Source organism: Triticum urartu, chromosome 3A, assembly GCF_056163025.1.
Source record: "Triticum urartu cultivar PI428250 chromosome 3A, HENAU_Tu73, whole genome shotgun sequence".
NCBI classification, from domain to species: domain Eukaryota; kingdom Viridiplantae; phylum Streptophyta; class Magnoliopsida; order Poales; family Poaceae; genus Triticum; species Triticum urartu.
The window spans coordinates 34,986,540-35,005,678 of record NC_141875.1 but is presented as its reverse complement, the minus strand read 5'-3'; the positions used below and the strand labels follow the sequence as shown (position 1 = coordinate 35,005,678).

General features: G+C 44.0%; 1 protein-coding gene across 2 annotated transcripts; it reads right to left on the bottom strand.

The window, feature by feature from the left end:
- Window positions 1-3,730: 3,730 nt before the first annotated feature.
- Window positions 3,731-8,808, bottom strand: LOC125542554 (myosin-17-like). 2 transcript variants are annotated; one of them, XM_048705630.2, is made up of 20 exons: window positions 8,550-8,808; window positions 8,184-8,452; window positions 7,912-8,095; window positions 7,574-7,815; window positions 7,374-7,493; window positions 7,071-7,292; window positions 6,789-6,928; window positions 6,567-6,684; window positions 6,412-6,489; window positions 6,272-6,328; window positions 6,013-6,174; window positions 5,780-5,923; window positions 5,482-5,685; window positions 5,261-5,398; window positions 5,105-5,175; window positions 4,901-5,000; window positions 4,708-4,821; window positions 4,524-4,604; window positions 4,331-4,425; window positions 3,731-4,210 (listed from the first exon to the last, which is right to left on the bottom strand). In XM_048705630.2, the coding sequence occupies exons 3-20, from the start codon at window positions 8,012-8,014 to the stop codon at window positions 4,099-4,101; spliced, it is 2,301 nt and encodes a 766-aa protein (XP_048561587.1). In that variant the 5' UTR covers window positions 8,015-8,095; window positions 8,184-8,452; window positions 8,550-8,808; the 3' UTR covers window positions 3,731-4,098. The 2 variants fall into 2 exon arrangements, with proteins under 2 accessions (XP_048561587.1, XP_048561588.1); XM_048705631.2 differs by having other exon boundaries at window positions 8,184-8,335; window positions 8,550-8,807.
- Window positions 8,809-19,139: the final 10,331 nt, after the last annotated feature.

Below are 19,139 nucleotides of genomic sequence, written 5' to 3'. Positions count from 1 at the left end.
CGCCCCTGGTCTGTGTTGATTTCTTTTCCCTCAAAAAAGTCCTGCTATATTTATTGTGCTTTCTCCCTATTTGTTCTTTTACTGATACTCCCCCTTGCCTTTTCTTAAACCAGTTCAGCATAGATTTTCATCTTTCCCTATCTTCGGGTGGCTGTGCGGAGCACATTAATAATTACTAAGAGCTGCACGTCCTATGACAGATGACACAAGTATCGCTATTCTTCATGAGCATTGCTATAGAGTCGACATTTTTTGACACGATACTGAGCCGGCGTTTCCATCAGACTGCTTGTAAGGTTGATGCTAGGCTATCTCACGATGCAGAGTTTGTGTCGGCTGTACATCAGGCATATAATGCCATGTGCGTATCAATTTCGATTCATCATCTGCATTACTGTTGCACCACTGCCACAACTCTCCTCTGGCCAACCCAATGAGTACTTGTGAGTTCCCTGTTATCATGATCGCTCATCCTTTTTTGTTTTTGTTTTTTGCGAGTGGATCCTGACCACATATCTATGCGCTGGCAGGTTCTACATCGATCACAACCCAATTTTGCGACGCAGTCTCTCGTATAATTTCCGATGAACGCTCGCGTATATGAACAAAAAAATTGTCTTGTTATACTTTGGCAAGATGCGCACGTACAAAATCACAAGCGGACCACTTGATTTTTTCTATTAACCATGTATTAGAAATCTTATTAATTCTTACACTAGTCAGTTTTCATTAAACCGTGCCTAATTTTAACATCTCGTTTGTCCACAAGGTAGTATAAATCAAGAATTTGGGTTGACCCGAAATACCCATCAGGCAAATCAGGCCACTGACTATTCTTTGTATGGGTCGACCAGTGGCCTCTTAAATTGGCCACGGGGGCCGAGTCCAAGGCTAGGTCTGGGTCGGCCGTTCCCATCCTGAGCGTCAAGTCACATATGCTCAAACGGCAAGGAAAAAACACCGGTTGTAATGGAAAAACTAACATTACCACTTCAATACCTTGACCACAACACACATGGCAATGTACACATATGCAACACAGCAAGGTATGCTTGACTTTCATGATGGTTCAGAGTGCATGGTTTACGTAAGCATTTAGGATTTTTTTTTTGAAACTATGATGATTTTTATAGCAAATTCGGAAACTATACACCCTAATGGAGAAAAATCAAAAGTATCACCCCGTCGGCCTCTTGTTAGCCGAAAAGGGACTTTTCAGCCTCCTGTTGGCCGAAGAGTGACTTTTCGGCCAATAGTTGGCCAAAAAGGACTTTTCGGCCAACAGTTGGCCAAAGAGTCCCTCTTCGGCCAACACCAGCTCTACTTTTTAGAAAATTCATATCAAATAGGATTTTTAGTATTTTAATTTGATTCTTTTTGCATTAGATTAGAATTTTACGAAGTTTCTGTAGATATCAAGTTTGACTAGATTTGGAAGTTTGAATTTGAATTTTCATGATTTTTCTCAAATCACTAGATTGCCTATAATTTGAGCTAGGAGTATTCTTTTTAGATGATTCTTTTTGCTACTGGTTCTTTGTGACTTTGTTTATCAGTAGTAATTAATTGGTGAATTTTAGGATTATTTAAAATTAGGTTTTTACGTCATTCCCTCCCTTCATTTTCTTCCGCCATTTTATTTCTCGCCATTCTCTCCCTCCATTTTCTTTCCCGCCATTCTCTCCTGCCATCTTCTTTTCCGCCATCTTCTTTCTCGCCATCTTCACTTCTCAACTTATAAAACGAGCCTCATGGTGTCCACGATCGTAGATAACATCGTCTGACACGGTCTGTGTCTCCTGCGTCGGTGCTGCTGGTGGAGTGTGAAACACTGTCTGAGAGAAGTCATAAGTGTTTGCAGCTTCATCATCATCATCGGAGAGTGTTTCACACTTATGACTTCTCTCACACAGTGTTTCACACTCCACATGAAGGCATCATCGTCATCCTCCGTCGATGCAGCACTCCTTAGTGTGGCGGGAGAGAATGGCGGAAAATAAAATGGCGGCAAAGAAAATGAAGGGAAAAAGATTGCGGGAAAGTATTTTTTTGTCATGTATAAAACAACAATGGTTGTACAGGATTTACAAGGCACTTCTAAATATAAACTCCTATGAAGCTCAAAACAAGTTTTCTAGTAGGATAAAAGAAATAAAATACAATAAAATACTACAAATAAAATAGCTACTGATAACTAAACAGAAACAAAAAGAATAAGTCAAAAAACTAAAGAAAAAATTTAAAGCAATTAAAATTAAAAGAAATAGCATAAAACCTAACAAACACTAAAACAGAACTGTTTTCATAAAAACCTAATTTTAAATAATTATAAAATTCGCCAATTAATTACTACTGATAAACAAATTCACAAAGAACCAGTAGCAAAAATAATCATCTTAAAAAATATTCCTAACTCAAATTATAGGCAATCTAGTTATTTGAGCAAATTCATGAAAAAATTAAATTCAAACTTTCAAATCTATTCAAACATGATATCTACAGAAACTTCATAAAATTTCTAATCTAATGCAAAAAGAATCAAATTAAAATACTAAAAATCCTATTTGATATGAATTTTTTTAAACAGTAGAGCAGGTGTTGGCCGGAAAGTACTTTTTGGCCAACGGTTGGCCGAAAAGTCCTTTTTGGCCAATGGTTGGCCGAAAAGTCCCTTTTCGGCCAACAGGAGGCCGACGGGGTGATACTTTTGATTTTTCTCCATTAGGGTGTATAGTTTCCGAATTTGCTATAAAAATCATCATAGTTTCAAAAAAAATCAGCATTTAGGGCCTCACTTTTGCTAGGTGCGATTGTAGATGCTCTTATCATGTACAGTGCACAACTCAAAAAAGAAGAAGAGGCATTTGCATCATAGCTAGCACGCCATGAACTTGATGAAGCTCTTTTTTTTTTTGGAGAAACTTGATGAAGCTCAGTTGCAGTAACACCATGAATTCATAAGATCAAGAGGGACATTCTATCTGCGGCAGCAGTAATATCCTCTATTTTTTAAGAAACCTGTCACTACTTTTTTGTTTTGCTCGAGCGTAACCTGCCCTTTTTTTTTGAGGGTAGCGTAACCTGCCACTGCTAGGATAGGGCCTGGTCCGATATGTTGTATGTGCCAGTTCGCTTCCAAGTTGGGCCGCCGCAGGCGCGGGCCACCGGCCCATTTGTGCCACCCCGCGGTTCCTGCGGCTCGCGGGAGACAGCTGCGAACTCCAGTTTAGTACCACATCGCCAAGCGACGGAGATTTGTACTGGTTTATACAGGCAGCTCTTGCGTCTTTGTCGTCCCTTCGGGGACACCCGATGGAATTGCAATTACAAAGAGAAGGGCCGGCGGCCCAATCAAAAGGATGCAACTTTTTTTTTTAGCTTATTATATGCAGCTATGCCCTTTTCTTACTGTTTGCTTCTCTTTTCCATCCAAGCCCCTAGCATTGATTACTGGTCCTGCTTAACCTTTTTATCTTCCAAAATGATAAGTTCCACACGTAGGGTGCGTGGCACTCCGGCCTTGATGTTTTTCGATGGCCCTTCTGTGTCACACGTCTGTTCCATGTTATCATTATGGCCACTCATCCTTTTTTTTCCTTTCTTTGTGGGGGTTCATGACCACCTATCTATGCGATGAGACATCGATCACATTGTCAGGGTTAGGAAGCAATGATAGTCTCAGCCTCAAGTGACACATGCTCAAACGGCGAGGGAAGAAAAAATGCGGTCGTGATGGAAAAGCATCACCATTTCAATACCCTGACCACTGTATATATACATATGCAGCACAGAAGGGTTATGCTTGGCTTGGAAGCATCAACCTCCTCAACCATCATCAAAACCCCAAATCTCTTCCCTTGTTTTCCTGGATGTAGATATATAGTTACATTACATATACAGCTCACTTTTGTACAAGTCGGTCGGCACACGCAAACGCAACCAAGAACCACTCAAAATCCAAGACAAGGAAAACAAAAACCCAAAAACCAGCCAGAAAAGGGAAAGGAAACTGATTTTTATGTACCCGAAAAACCAAGCCAAAACTGTGGTATGTATGTGTATATATCACGCGCTATGTATGTACATCACCAGAACCGTTCAGGCTTTGAACGGGGAGCCACTCTTCTCCTGGATCAGCGGCGGCAGATCCATGTCTGCTATGTCCACGTGCACCATCAGCCTGGCAATGTCGTCCACGGAGAACGGTATGCTGCATCAAGAGATGAACGGCGATTTTTCGGAACGAATGAGGAAAGCAGATTCTAGCATCCCAAACAGGGCCAGTGAAGTGAACAGAAAAGAAGGGGGAGGCTGGTGCTTTGCTTGGAACCTGAAATCATCGTCCAGGAGGAAAGAGTTGATGTCGTCTTGCACCGATGGGCTGCTCGATCCTCCGATCATCTTGGCTCGCATGCTCGCAACGACCTGCGGTATCAACGGATCATTATTATCCACTCCGGGAAATGGTAAGAGATGCAACCTGCATATTCGTGCGAAGATCGTGTGTGTTGGGAGTGGCCTACATCTGATGGGATGCCCAAGGTTCCGAACTTGTCGTCGCAGTACATCGTGCTGATCCGGTACAGTTGCTGCATGCTGAGTGCCTATTCGCAGGACAGAGACGTAGTATCCAAGAAAGTTAATGACATGAGAAGGATGATTATGATTGTTAAGAAAACAGTAAGGATCACTAAGGTCCAGACTTACCGGGCAGAAATCATCGGTGATCTCTTTGAGAGACTTGTTGTGCTTCTCTTCGAGTATTAAGAGCGTGACCGCCTGCCGAATATGCTTCAGTTCATCCCAGGATGAACCTGCATACTGTTTTACAGATGAAGGTTGATTACCAACTGCTTCCTGTGAGATCTCTAGTGAAACAATGGGGGAGAAATGTTGTCACCTCTTCCGTTAGCCAATGGCACCAATGCTCCAGCTCATCCAAGCCTGCTTTGACATACTCCCCATTACTGAAAGAGCAGCACTCACGCCGAAGCAGGAGACTGTAATTGATCCAAAAATATATCATTTCAGTTCATCTGTCCATGGCACTAGTTTTGCCTATACATGAATGAATGAAGAGTAGCAGTACATATGCTGCATGTACCTGTTAAATAGTTGCACATTGATGAATGAAAATACTTGGGTGAACAACTTGCAGATCAGGAATGGAGGCACCTGCAAATGCGTTTCCGCAGAAGAATGCGAAATAAGACGTGTTTCGAATAGCAACGGTAGCCAGTGATATAGCTCTGGTGCGTACGTAATTTGATTTTAAAACGTTGAGGGAATTCGTCAGGATCTTGATAATGCTCTGCCAATGTGCCATGGAGGCTTGTTGGGCCATGTCTGTTCCTTGAGGGCCTGTTCCTCTGGGGCTGACGATGAATGTTCTCGGTGCCTAGAGAAGGTATTTAATTTCATCACTCAGTCTTTGATCTTCCATCAAATGCTAATGAGAATTAGCAGACGTGCAGTGCATACCTGAATACACAGCCCAAGCAGAGACGACAGCTCCTTCTTGAGGTCGTGCCTGATCACTCCATAGACCTTCTCCAACAATGCCGTGAGCTGTTGCTTGAAAGCAAGAGCTGGATACTTGGCTTCAACCTGGGAAATGTCAGTCAGCGCACCGACCAACCGCCCATCGGAAACTGAACGCTCAGGATGACCAGGAGCTTGGTTTTCCTGGAATTTTTCAACCCGATACTGAGTACATAATTCCAAGTTCATTGATAACATAAGCTAATGATGAAGCTGAGAAGTTCTGCAACATGATTACCTTTGGTGAGTTGAGGGACGATGGTCTTCGCCTCTGACGCGCCAAAGCAGCTGAACCACTGGTTTTCAGTGTCCTTTGGAGAAGCAGCAGCAGTGTGCACGAATTGGATAGCCAATATGCTAATTTTTCATTGCTGTCTCGCGCCTTGCAGGAGAAGACAAAACATCATGTCTCCATATTTCTTATGTCCATAAGAAGTGCCAGTTATGTGTACCATTGTAAATGTCACATACCTCAATTGCAGCACTTATCTTCTGAATAATGCGGTCAAAAACAGTGGTTCTGTCCTCTTCAAATGATCTCCAGTGGACCAAACAGCGGTAGATGAGGTACGCAGCGATAGGCCTTCCGGTTGAGAATCCCAGATCTTCAGATATGCACTTGATCAGCAGCTCCTAGATTTTCAGGAGCATTAGAAACGTCGCAAAGGCGCATCACATGAATTGTGATGGTGTTCCAAGCTTATCCAAGAGTTCGGAACCTGAATCCTACCTGCTGCTGTTTCTCAGCTTCAGCATCATTTGAGCCAGGCAGTTCAGCATTGTCATCCTAGTTAAGAGATCCCACAGGGTCAAATTAGCATCGCGTCCCACTAAAAATATTGATCAACCTAACTGTAGGACCATACATACGTCATGAATATCGCCGTTCCTGTCCACTATCACAGGCTTAACGGCACCATTTGTTGTTTTCTCATTCAATGGAGTTGCCTGTCAACATGCAACAACATGTTTTAGTAATATTGATGATCATGATTATAGATGGAATGCTTTTTGATCATGCGTACCTGAAGATCATGTGCTCTGTGGTTTTCGCTAGATGGTGACTTGACAGAAGGGATGGATGCAACAGCCTGTCTAAGCATTCTGTTTTCCGCTTCGAGGTCGGAAGCTTTCTCCTCCATCCTGCTCAACGACCGTGCAAAATATCCGAATTCATGATCGTTAAACTCGCAAGAAAGCCAGCATGCATTGTGCAGCACGGTAAATATGCAAACAAAAATTGCAACCTTTTGACGGAATCTTGCAGCGTTTTGTTCTTAATCTCCTGAACTCCAAGCAACCTAGCCAGTTTTTCATTTCTCAGTTCAGCCTTTGCCAGGGCCTTCTTGGCGTCAATGGTGGCCTGCATTTCTGCTCCCAGCAACCCCTGCAGCACACATAAAAAATTAAAAGAGCAAGAGCACGTTAGTCTCTGCATTTATCTGAACTAGCCACAGATCAGAGATTCATATGACTGAACCATAGCACATTGTACAATCTCTGGATGGAGCATTGGCATGAGAGATCACCTTGAGTCGGTCAACTTCGGCGTTCCACGAGTTAACCTTGTCAGCATCCTCCACCCATACCACAGTCTCCTTGATCACCGGAGGCGCCTCCGCTATCGCCTTGACCGCCGCCTCTCGCTCGGCGATGACCCTCACCTCCGCGTCCTCGACGGCCTGCTGCAGCACATCCACCATCTCATGCAGCCTGCAGATCTCATCCAGCCTCTCCCTCTCGACGTTGGCCTGTACATTTCAGCAAATTCAGATGACCAACCAACCACTCAAGCGACAGGAGTGGAAGATGAAGAGGGGTCAGGGTATGACCAGTCTGAGCTTGCCGAGCTGCCTCCTCGCAATGCTCTGCCTCCAAGCGCACTGGCAGATCACCGAGGCCCTCTTCATGGCCAGGTAGCTCCACAGCGCCCTGCGCGCGCGCCATTGCGCCTTTTACAAAATGTTCATTGTCAGAGAACTGCGACACACACCAGTACAACAACTGCAGTTGACTGCATCATGTTAGTCACCTGGATGTACACGGCTGCTCTGGTCCGCCGCCGGAGGAGGAGGTCGCGGCGAGCCGCCATGGCCCGGAACGCGGCCTGCACGGTGACGGCGGCGGCGGCGCGCCGCTGCAGCCGCGACTTGTGCCATGACAGGTAGGAGCGGCGCAGGTTCTTCTGGACCAGGAAGGCCAAGAGGAGCAGCAGCGCCGGGCGCCCCGCCACCTGCCACCTTGCCAACCAGCTATGCCTCTGAACAAAAGCCTCTGCGAAACACAGACCAAGGATCGAAACGGGTCACGAGCGAGCTCGATCGACGGCGGACACCGATCAAGAACGGCCGGAGATCGATGATGACTCACTGAAGAGAAGCTGCAGCCAGGCGATGAGACGCCGCGCCGGGCTGTCCTGCGCGCGCGCTGGACCGGTGACCGCGGCCAGCTCCCTCCTCCGATCTCCATCCATGATCGATCTCGATGAGGTTCCTTCTTCTTCTTCTTCTTCTCAAGAAGTTGCGGGCAGATCATGGACACATGGGTGTGAGATCTGGGTGGTCAACAGACAGAGTTACACGATCGACGAGCAGGTGGGTGAGCATGAAAAGATGATCGGTGATGCCTGCCTGCTGGCTTACCAGCGTGTGAGATGAGATGAGATGCGGGCCTCGATCTCATGAGCAGAGATCGCACCGTCTTGCAGCAGCCGGCAGCTTCATCCTGCCAGCCTCTCCCATCTTAGGATGGCTACTTTCCCTTCCCTTCGCTTGCCCTGACTTCCTCTTCTTTACTATGGAACAATGACGTGCCACCTCAAAACATTTCTTTATTAAGGGAGAAAGGGGCAGAGAAGATCTCTGCTTCCAGACTGTCCAAGGAGCGTCAGGGACGCGAGGAGCTGCTGGGTCTGGACAAATTCAGAATTCGTACCGAAAATCTAGTCAAGTTCTTCGATTTAGATTCGTCAGATTCAGAGCAGCCATGGGGGATCAGGGGATGGGTACCTCTCTCGGAAGAAGGCGACGGGCTCAGCGGCTATGGGCGGACGTCAGGGCGGTCCGGCGGTGGCTCCGGGCGGCCAAGCGGGGCCGGCGAGGCGACGCCGCGACGGCTGGGCTGGCGGCGGATCGAAATGGGAGCAGTCGCAGGTCGGCCAGGGGGCTCGGCCAGCTCGGGAGAGGCACTAGTGGGTTGACCCCTGTGCGTCGGGGACAAGCTAGCAGAGGAGCAGCGCAGGAATGTTGCTGGCAAGTGGCAACCACCCCAGAACATTATTTACAAGGAAGAAAAAGGGAGAAAAGGGGTGAAGAAAATGTCATGGACATCCACATTGCCATGGGAGAGCTTCAGACTTGAGTGGTGCGCGTCGACAGCGAAATCCACATTCTGATTATTTTATTTAGCATACGTACATGGAAGCAGAGACTTCTTGCCTCAAAGAACCATACGTAGGGTAGGAATTTGGCAAAGTTTCGGCATCCGGTGTGCCGCTCACTGGCCTCGCAAAAATGCTAGACGTACGGGAAGCTTTTACAAGAGTTAACGGACTAACCCTCTCCCCTCACTAATCTCTCTCCCCCCCCTCTGATTTTCAGGGTGAGGCCCGCTTCATCTTAACAACCAATCAACACACCCCACCTCAGCATAGCCTGTAAAGGTCCTGTAAAACCCCTGTAGATGTAGCATTGCTGCTGGCCTCGATCTGGTGTGCTGCCACCGCCGCGCTGCGCTACGGGGAGGCTACGACGAAAATCGTGGAGCCCGGGAGGCAGGAGTGGAGGTGGTGGGGATTAAAGACCGGGCGCGGCGTTTTGGCTATCGGTTGCATATGTACTCGAGGTGAATAGTAAATTTGTATAAATAATAAAAAGAATTAAGAATTCTGATTATTTTTTTGTGATACTAGATGCTTATGTACGTGAAGTGCGTGCCAAATTACATGGAGTTTGTACATTTCAGTAGCTCTCAGTAAGAAAGACAAATTTTGAGGTTGTAAGAAAGGTTACCGTTCACGTATTGTTATGACCGATTTTGTCTTTTTTGCCATGAGCTCCCAGATGTCCGAACGAGCTGAAAATTTGGCACTAACATCACGCATTAGAACATCTTCCACCTAAAAAAGTTTAAGATTTTTTTTAGTTTCTTTTTGAACTTACTGTTCACCGGGTGCAGATGAGCATGGACACTGAATTGATCTCATCTTATTTTTTTCAAACGGAGTATCAATCGCTATTTAAGACGATGAGTGTGCAATTGAAGCGGGTGGCCAGGGAGATTTTTACCCAACATGAGTGGCAGCAAAATCTCCGGATCGAGGCACCATCTTCTTCAAACATAGGCATGGTGTCGGTCCTATATGACTCTATCGTTGCCTATATGTCTTTTTTGTCAGGATTTTGGCGTTTGGCTGTGTGCATCTTAGTTATGTAGAGACCAGGCGTTACTTATCATGTTTTAAATAAGTTTAATGCTACATTTTGAGTTGATAAAAGTGCCTTTTTAGTAAAAAATATATGAAGGAATTGGTTTGGACCATAGTCTAAATGAGAATATAGACTATCCGATATAGATGCTCTTAGAGCATCTACAGTCAGACTCCTCAAATTGCCCCGGCGGACACAAGACCACTGATCGGACAAAAGAGAGAATGGAAAAAGTTGACCCAGCCAGACCCCTTAAAGCCTCCTTGAATGCCCGGGCTGTCTGACATTTCTCATATTGTCCTCATGTATGAGATGAGTTATGAGGAATGCCCTGGCGTGTCCGGTCAGTGATTTTGCATCCACCACATTACACTTGGCCCACCACATAGCATCTTTTTTCTTTTCTTATTATTTCTGAAAAATAAATAAACTGATGTGGATTTACCGTGCTTGTCAACTAAACTTAGTACTATTTTTTCATGAAAATCGTTCAAATTTTCCACTGTCAAAAAGACTGCGTCAAATTTGTAATGGAGTCCTAAAATACATGCGAGACTATAACAGTCTATGTATAGACAATCTGCTAAAAAAACTACTTGTGTATGTGAGGAAATCTTTTTAAACCATTGTGTATATGGAAATTTAGACAACGAGTGAACGAGGTGTACACATTCTGTTGAAGAATGCTGTAATAATAAATACTACATTGGATCGAATAATGCATCTCAACTAGACCGATTTATTAAGGCACGTTAGGTAGGTAGAAGTGACCCTCACATCTCATCATGCAGCTGGAATGAATGCTTCGGGCATTTTATTATTATTTTATACAGAGAAAGCACATTTTATTTTCTTCTTCGTACTACAAAAGAAAATGTTTAGTCTGTCTGTCACAGAATTCGAGCTGTGGGCAGCTAAAACCAACGTAGTTGGTACATTCTGTAAAGTGGAAAGAGGAACCGGGTAGTAGGGTCACAGCCAGGCAGGCGATGGAGATGCAGCAGCACGGCTGGCTTCCATGAAAAAGAAAAAGAAGAAGATGCAGTATACATGTAGAACAGGGAGCAACTAGAATAAAACCTGAGCTTCAGATGCAAAAATAAAAAAATGAAAATCTGGACCGTCAGATGGAAAATGAATGACACATATTTCGAGGACTAGTTCTGTACCCACTGTTACATGATTCTGTGCAAAGAAGTCCTCTGTTTTTGATTAATTTGCTTCATGTACATGGAGCATGTGCTAGTGCCTTCTTCGAGCATCCTTTCTTCTTTCTCCTACCGACGGGCGACGGTCTTGATCCGACGAAGCAAGGAGACTACACCCACTGGTGGTGCTCCCTGCCTCCTCACCCTTCTACGATCTAGCAACAGCTTGACCACATCACATGGTAGACTGCGACGTGCGCAGCTTCCCCGCCTTCTATGAGGTGCTTGACTTCGAACGCGTGGGTGGCCCCAACTACTCCGGCTCCAAAGTCACCTGGCATTGCCTCCCGGCAGCCCAGCATCGCGCTCCACATCATCATCTTGGACTTGGCTGCGGTGACACGGTCTCCATAGCAAGGCAGCAGGATCCCCACTCACGCAACGGCCCATGAGGCACAAACTCGACCTTCTCCATGTAGGACTACAACGGCTTCATGATCGGACCGTGCCCGACCATTCTCCACACACCTAGTTCCACCATCATTGATGCCGGGGAAGAAAACTCCAGTCTTCAGGTATGCTTGTCTATGAGGTTTCTCCCAACTTTCAAGTTAATTCTCTAGCATAATATGATCTTTTGTCTAGCTTCTACTTCAACATTCCATATCATAAAATGTTAACATTCCGTAAAGTGAAAAGAGGAACCGAGCAGTAGTTGGTGTGGAGGAATTATTTGTCGCTTGGCTCCCCCCACCCCCTCCAAATTGGTCATGGTTGCTCTACTCGCTATAAGCAAGCACAAGGGAAGCAATCATATTCTAAAAGCAACTATAGTAGAGTCATCAGATTAAGGGCCTGTTTGGTTCCAAATAAGTCACCAACTTATAAGTCGAAAAGTGAAAAAATGACTTATTTTGCCAAACAGACCCAACTTATAAGTCACCCCAACTTATAAGTCATAAATTGCTCCATCCCAACTTAAAATCTATAAGCACCTCCTTTTGCGTGAGTCCCACCACCTTTACATAAAAACAAGGTGGGAGGCTGGCTTCCATGAAAAAGAAGAAGAAGAAGATGCAATATACGCGTAGAATAGGGAGCAACTAGAATAAAACCTGAGCTTCAGATGCAAAAATAGAAAAATGGAAATATGGACCGCCAGATGGAAAATGAATGACACATATTTCGAGGACTAGTTCTGTACCCACTGTTACATGATTCTGTGCAAAGAAGTCCTTTGTTTTTGATTAATTTGCTTCATGTACGTGGAGCATGTGCTAGTGCCTCCTTCAAGCATCCTTTCTTCTTTCTCCTACCGACGGGTGGCGGTCTTGATCCGACGAAGCAAGGCGACTACACCCACTGGTGGTGCTCCCTGTCTCCTCACCCTTCTACGATCTAGCAACAACTTGACCACATCACATGGTAGACTGCGACGTGCGCGGATTCCCCACCTTCTATGAGGTGCTTGACTTCGAACGCGTGGGTGCCCCCAACTACTCCCGGTAGCCCAGCATCGCGCTCCACATCATCATCTCGGACTTGGCTGCGGCCGACACGGTCTCCATAGCAAGGCAGCAGGAATCCTGATACGTCTTCATCGTATCTACTTTTCCAAATGCTTTTGTCCTTGTTTTGGACTCTAACTTGCATGATTTGAATGGAACTAACCCGGATTGACGCTGTTTTCAGCAGAATTGTCATGGTGTTATTTTTGTGCAGAAATAAAAGTTCTCAGAATGACCTGAAAATCAATAAAGAATATTTTTGGAATATATAAAAAATACTGGCGAAAAAACAAGGCCGGGGGGCCCACACCCTGTCCACGAGGGTGGGGGCGTGTCTAGGCGCGCCCCTGCCTCATGGGCCCCCTGACGCTCCACCGACCTCAACTCCAATTCCATATATTCACGTTCCGAAAGAAAAAAAATCAGGAAGAAGGATTCATCGTGTTTTACTATACGGAGCCGCCACCAAGCCCTAATCTCTCTCGGGAGGGCTGATCTGGAGTCCGTTCGGGGCTCTGGAAAGGAGAATCCGTCGCCATCGTCATCATCAACCTTCCTCCGTCACCAATTTCATGATGCTCACCTCCGTGCATGAGTAATTCCATCGTATGCTTGCTGGACGATGATGGGTTGGATGCGATTTATCATGTAATCGAGTTAGTTTTGTTAGGGTTTGATCCCTAGTATCCATTATGTTCTGAGATTGATGCTGCTATGACTTTTCTATACTTAATGCTTGTCACTAGGGTCCGAGTGCCATGATTTCAGATCTGAACCTATTATGTTTTCATGAATATATGTGAGTTTTGATCCTATCTTGCAAGTCAATAGTCACCTATTATGTGTTATGATCCGTTAACCCCAAAGTGACAATAATCGGGGATACTTACCGGTGATGACTATAGTTTGAGGAGTTCTTGTATTCACTAAGTGTTAATGCTTTGTTCCGGTACTCTATTAAAAGGAGGCCTTAGTATCCCTTAGTTTCCAATAGGAACCCGCTGCCATGGGAGGGTACGACAAAATATGTCATGCAAGTTCTTTTCCATAAGCACGAATGACTATATTCGGAATACATGCCAACATTACATTGATGAGCTGGAGCTAGTTCCGTGTCACCCTATGTTATAACTGTTGCATGAGGAACTGCATCCGACATAATTATCCATCACTGATCCAATGCCTACGAGCTTTTCATATATTGATCTCTGCTTAGTTACTTTTTCGCTTCCACTGTTACAATCACTACAAAATCAATATTATTACTTTTGCCACCATTATGTTACTTCCATATTACTTTGCTACTAAATACTTTGCTGCAGATATTAAGTCTTTCAGGTGCGGTTGAATTAACAACTCAACTGTTAATACTTGAGAATATTCTTTGGCTCCCCTTGTGTCGAATCAATAAATTTGGGTTGAATACTCTACCCTCGAAAACTGTTGCGATCCCATATACTTGTGGGTTATCAAGACTATTTTCTGGCACCGTTGCCGGGGAGCATTTCTCTATTCTTTGAGTCACTTGGGATTTATATCTGCTGATCACTATGAGGATCTTGAAAGGTGAAAGAATCAAGATTTTTCCCTCAACTACGAGGGGAGGTAAGGAACTGCCATCTAGCTCTGCACTTGATTCACCTTCTGTTTTGAGTAAACTTGCGACACTTACTCCTGCTATTCATTCTGATATGTCGCGTGTTATTGATGACACCACTTCTGCTTTGCATGATACTTATGATGAAACTACTTGTATGCTTGATAATGCTGTGCCACTAGGTGAATTTCTTGATGAAAAACTTGCTAGGGTTAGAGAGAATGAAATTATTGAAACTGATAATATTGATGAAAGTGATGATGAAGATTCTCCCCCTAGATATGAATTGCCTGTTGTGCCTGAAGGCTATGTTATGGATGAAGAAACTGCTAGAGACTTTCTTGCTTGTAATGATAGATATGATCTTAAGAAATTATTAGCTAAGCTGAAAGAAAAATCTTTGAATGCTAGAATGAAACATGACCCTGCTTTTGCTACTTCACCTATCTTTATTACTGATGAGGATTATGATTTCTCTGTCGATCCTGAGTTAATTACTTTGGTTGAATCTGATTCTTTTTATGGCTATGAATCTGAAACTGTTGTGGCACATCTTACTAAATTAAATGATATAGCCACCCTGTTCACTAATGATGAGAAAACTCGCTATTACTTTATCCTTAAGTTATTTTCGTTCTCATTAAAGGGTGATGCTAAAACATGGTTTAATTCTCTTGATCCTGGTTGTGTGCATAGTCCCCAGGATATGATTTATTACTTCTCTGCTAAAAATTTCCCCGCTCATAAGAAACAAGCTGCCTTAAGGGAAATATATAATTTTGTGCAAATTGAAGAAGAGAGTCTCCCACAAGCTTGGGGGAGGCTTCTCCGATTACTTAATGCTTTGCCTGATCATCCTCTCAAGAAAAATGAAATACTTGATATCTTTTATAATGGACTAACTGATGCTTTCAGAGACTACCTGGATAGTTGTGCTAGTTGTGTTTTCAGGGAAAGAACTATTGATCAAGCTGAATTGCTATTGAATAATATGTTGACTAATGAAAATAATTGGACACTTCCTGAACCAACTCCTAAGCCAACTCCGAAGAAAAGGGGTATTCTATTTCTCAGTCCTGAATATATGCAAGAAGCAAAGAAATGTATGAAAGAAAAAGGTATTAAAGCTGGAGATGTTAAGAATTTACCACCTATTGAAGAGATACATGGTCTTGATAACCCGACATAGGTAGTAAAGGTAAATTCTCTCTATAGATTTGATGAAGGTGATATTCCTCGTTATAAGTCTGCTAGCCAATGCTTGGATGAGTTTGATAATTTTATTGTTAAACAAGAAAACTTCAATGCTTATGTTGGTAGACAATTGAAACGCAATGGCTATATGATTGAACACTTGAGTGATAATATGTCTAGAGTTAAAGATGAACTTAAACTTATTAGTAAACATGCTTCTATTGGTTACCACTCAAGTAGAACAAGTACTTAAGGCTCAGAATGATTTGCTCAATGAATTAAATAATAAGAAAAATGATAATGCTGTTAGAGTTATGACTAGAGGGGGTAAATGACTCAGGAACCTTTGTATCCTGAGGGCCGTCCTAAGAGAATTGAGCAAGATTCTCAGAGAACTAATGTTGATGCACCTAATTCTTCTAAAAGGAAAAAAAGAAAAATGATATGACTTTGCATGCTTCTAGTGAACCTGTTGTAGACACACCTGAGAATCCCAGTGATATTTCTATTTCTGATGCTGAAACACAATATGTTAATGAACATGAACCTAGTGATAATGTTAATGATGATGTTCATGTTGATGCTCAACCTAGAAATAACAATGATGTAGAGATTGAACCTGCTGTTGATCTTGATAACCCACAATCAAAGAATCAACATTATGATAAGAGAGACTTCGTTGCTAGGAAGCACGGTAAAGAAAGAGAACCATGGGTTCAGAAACCCATGCCTTTTCCTCCTAAACCATCCAAGAAAAAGGATGATGAAGATTTTGAGCGATTTGCTGAAATGATTAGACCTATCTTTCTGCGTATGCATTTGACTGATATGCTTAAAATTAACCCTTATGCTAAGTACATGAAAGATATTGTTACTAATAAAAGAAAGATACCAGAAGCTGAAATTTCTACCATGCTTGCTAATTACACTTTTAAAGGTGAAATACCAAAGAAACAAGGAGATCCAGGAGTACCAACTATACCATGCTCCATTAAAAGAAACTATGTTAAAACTGCTTTATGTGATGTTGGAGCCGGTGTTAGTGTTATGCCTCTCTCTTTATATCGTAGACTTGATTTGAATAACTTGACACCTACTGAAATATCTTTGCAAATGGCTGATAAATCAACTGCTATACCTGTCGGTATTTGTGAGGATGTGCCTGTTGTGGTTGCAAACGTTACTATTTTAACGGACTTTGTTATTCTTGATATTCCCGAGGACGATAGTATGTCGATTATCCTTGAAAGACCCTTCTTGAATACTGCAGGGGCTGTTATTGATTGCAACAAAGGCAAAGTCACTTTTCATGTTAATGGTAATGAGCATACGATACACTTTCCGAGGAAACAACCACAAGTCCATAGTATCAATTCTATTGGAAAAATTTCAACGATTATTATAGGAGGTTTTGAATTTCCTCTTCCTACCGTCAAGAAGAAATATGATATTCTTATTGAAGGAAATATGCCCTAGAGGCAATAATAAAGTTATTATTTATTTCCTTATATCATGATAAAAGTTTATTATTCATGCTAGAATTGTATTAACCGGAAACATAATACATGTGTGAATACATAGACAAACAGAGTGTCACTAGTATGCCTCTACTTGACTAGCTCGTTAATCAAAGATGGTTATGTTTCCTAACCATGGACAAAGAGTTGTCATTTGATTAACGGGATCACATCATTAGTTGAATGATCTGATTGACATGACCCATTCCATTAGCTTAGCAGCCGATCGTTTAGTATGTTGCTATTGCTTTCTTCATGACTTATACATGTTCCTATGACTATGAGATTATGTAACTCCCGTGTGCCAGAGGAACACTTTGTGTGCTACCAAACGTCACAATGTAACTGGGTGATTATAAAGGTGCTCTACAGGTGTCTCCAAAGGTACATGTTGGGTTGACGTATTTCTAGATTAGGATTTGTCACTCCGATCGTCGGAGAGGTATCTCTGGGCCCTCTTGGTAATGCACATCACTTAAGCCTTGCAAGCATTGCAACTAATGAGTTAGTTGCGGGATGATGTATTGCGGAACGAGTAAAGAGACTTGCCGGTAACGAGATTGAACTAGGTATTGGATACCGACGATCGAATCTCGGGCAAGTAACATACCGATGACAAAGGGAACAACGTATGTTGTTATGCGGTCTGACCGATAAAAGATCTTCGTAGAATATGTAGGAACCAATATGGGCATCCAGGTCCCGCTATTGGTTATTAACCGGAGACGTGTCTCGGTCATGTCTACATTGTTCTCGAACCCGTAGGGTCCGCACGCTTAAGGTTACGATGACAGTTATGTTATGAGTTTATGCATTTTGATGTACCGAAGTTTGTTCGGAGTCCCGGATGTGATCACGGACATGACGAGGAGTCTCGAAATGGTCGAGACATAAAGATTGATATATTGGAAGCCTATATTTGGATATCGGAAGTGTTCCGGGTGAAATCGGGATTTTACCGGAGTACCGGGAGGTTACCGGAACCCCCCGGGAGGTACATGGGCCTTAATGGGCTTTAGTGGAAGAAGAGGAGAGGCGGCCAGGGCTGGGCCGCGCGCCCCTCCCCCCTAGTCCGAATAGGACAAGGAGAGAGGGGGCCGGCGCCCCCTTCCTTCTCTCTCTCTCTTTTTCCACCTCGCGAATCCTATTCCAACTAGGATTGGGGGAGAAGTCCTACTCCCGGAGGGAGTAGGACTCCTCCTGGCGTGCCCTATGATGGCCGGCCGGCCTCTCCCTCTTGAACCTTTATATACGAAGGCAGGGGCACCCCTAGAGACACAAGTTGATCCACGTGATCATATTCTTAGCCGTGTGCGGTGCCCCCTTCCATCATAGTCCTTGATAATATTGTAGCGGTGCTTAGGCGAAGCCCTGCGACGGTAGTACATCAAGATCGTCACCACGCCGTCATGCTGACGGAACTCTTCCCCGACACTTTGCTGGATCGGAGTCCGGGGATCGTCATCGAGCTGAATGTGTGCTAGAACTCGGAGGTGCCGTAGTTTCGGTGCTTGATCGGTCGGGCCGTGGAGACGCACGACTACATCAACCAAACGCTTCCGTTGTCGATCTACAAGGGTACGTAGATCACACTCTCCCCTCTCGTTGCTATGCATCACCATGATCTTGCGTGTGCGTAGGATTTTTTTTTGAAATTACTACGTTCCCCAACAGTGGCATCCGAGCCTGGTTTTATGTGTTGATGTTATATGCACGAGTAGAACACAAGTGAGTTGTGGGCGATATAAGTCATACTGCTTAACAGCATGTCATACTTTGGTTCGGCGGTATTGTTGGACGAAGCGGCCCGGACCGACATTACGCGTACGCTTACGCGAGACCGGTTCTCCCGACGTGCTTTGCACATAGGTGGCTTGCGGGTGACAGTTTCTCCAACTTTAGTTGAACCAAGTGTGGCTACGCCCGGTCCTTGCGAAGGTTAAAACAGCACCAACTTGACAAACTATCATTGTGGTTTTGATGCGTAGGTAAGATTGGTTCTTGCTTAAGCCCGTAGCAGCCATGTAAAACTTGCAACAACAAAGTAGAGGACGTCTAACTTGTTTTTGCAGGGCATGTTGTGATGTGATATGGTCAAGACATGATGCTAAATTTTATTGTATGAGATGATCATGTTTTGTAACCAAGTTATTGGCAACTGGCAGGAGCCATATGGTTGTCGCTTTATTGTATGCAATGCAATCACG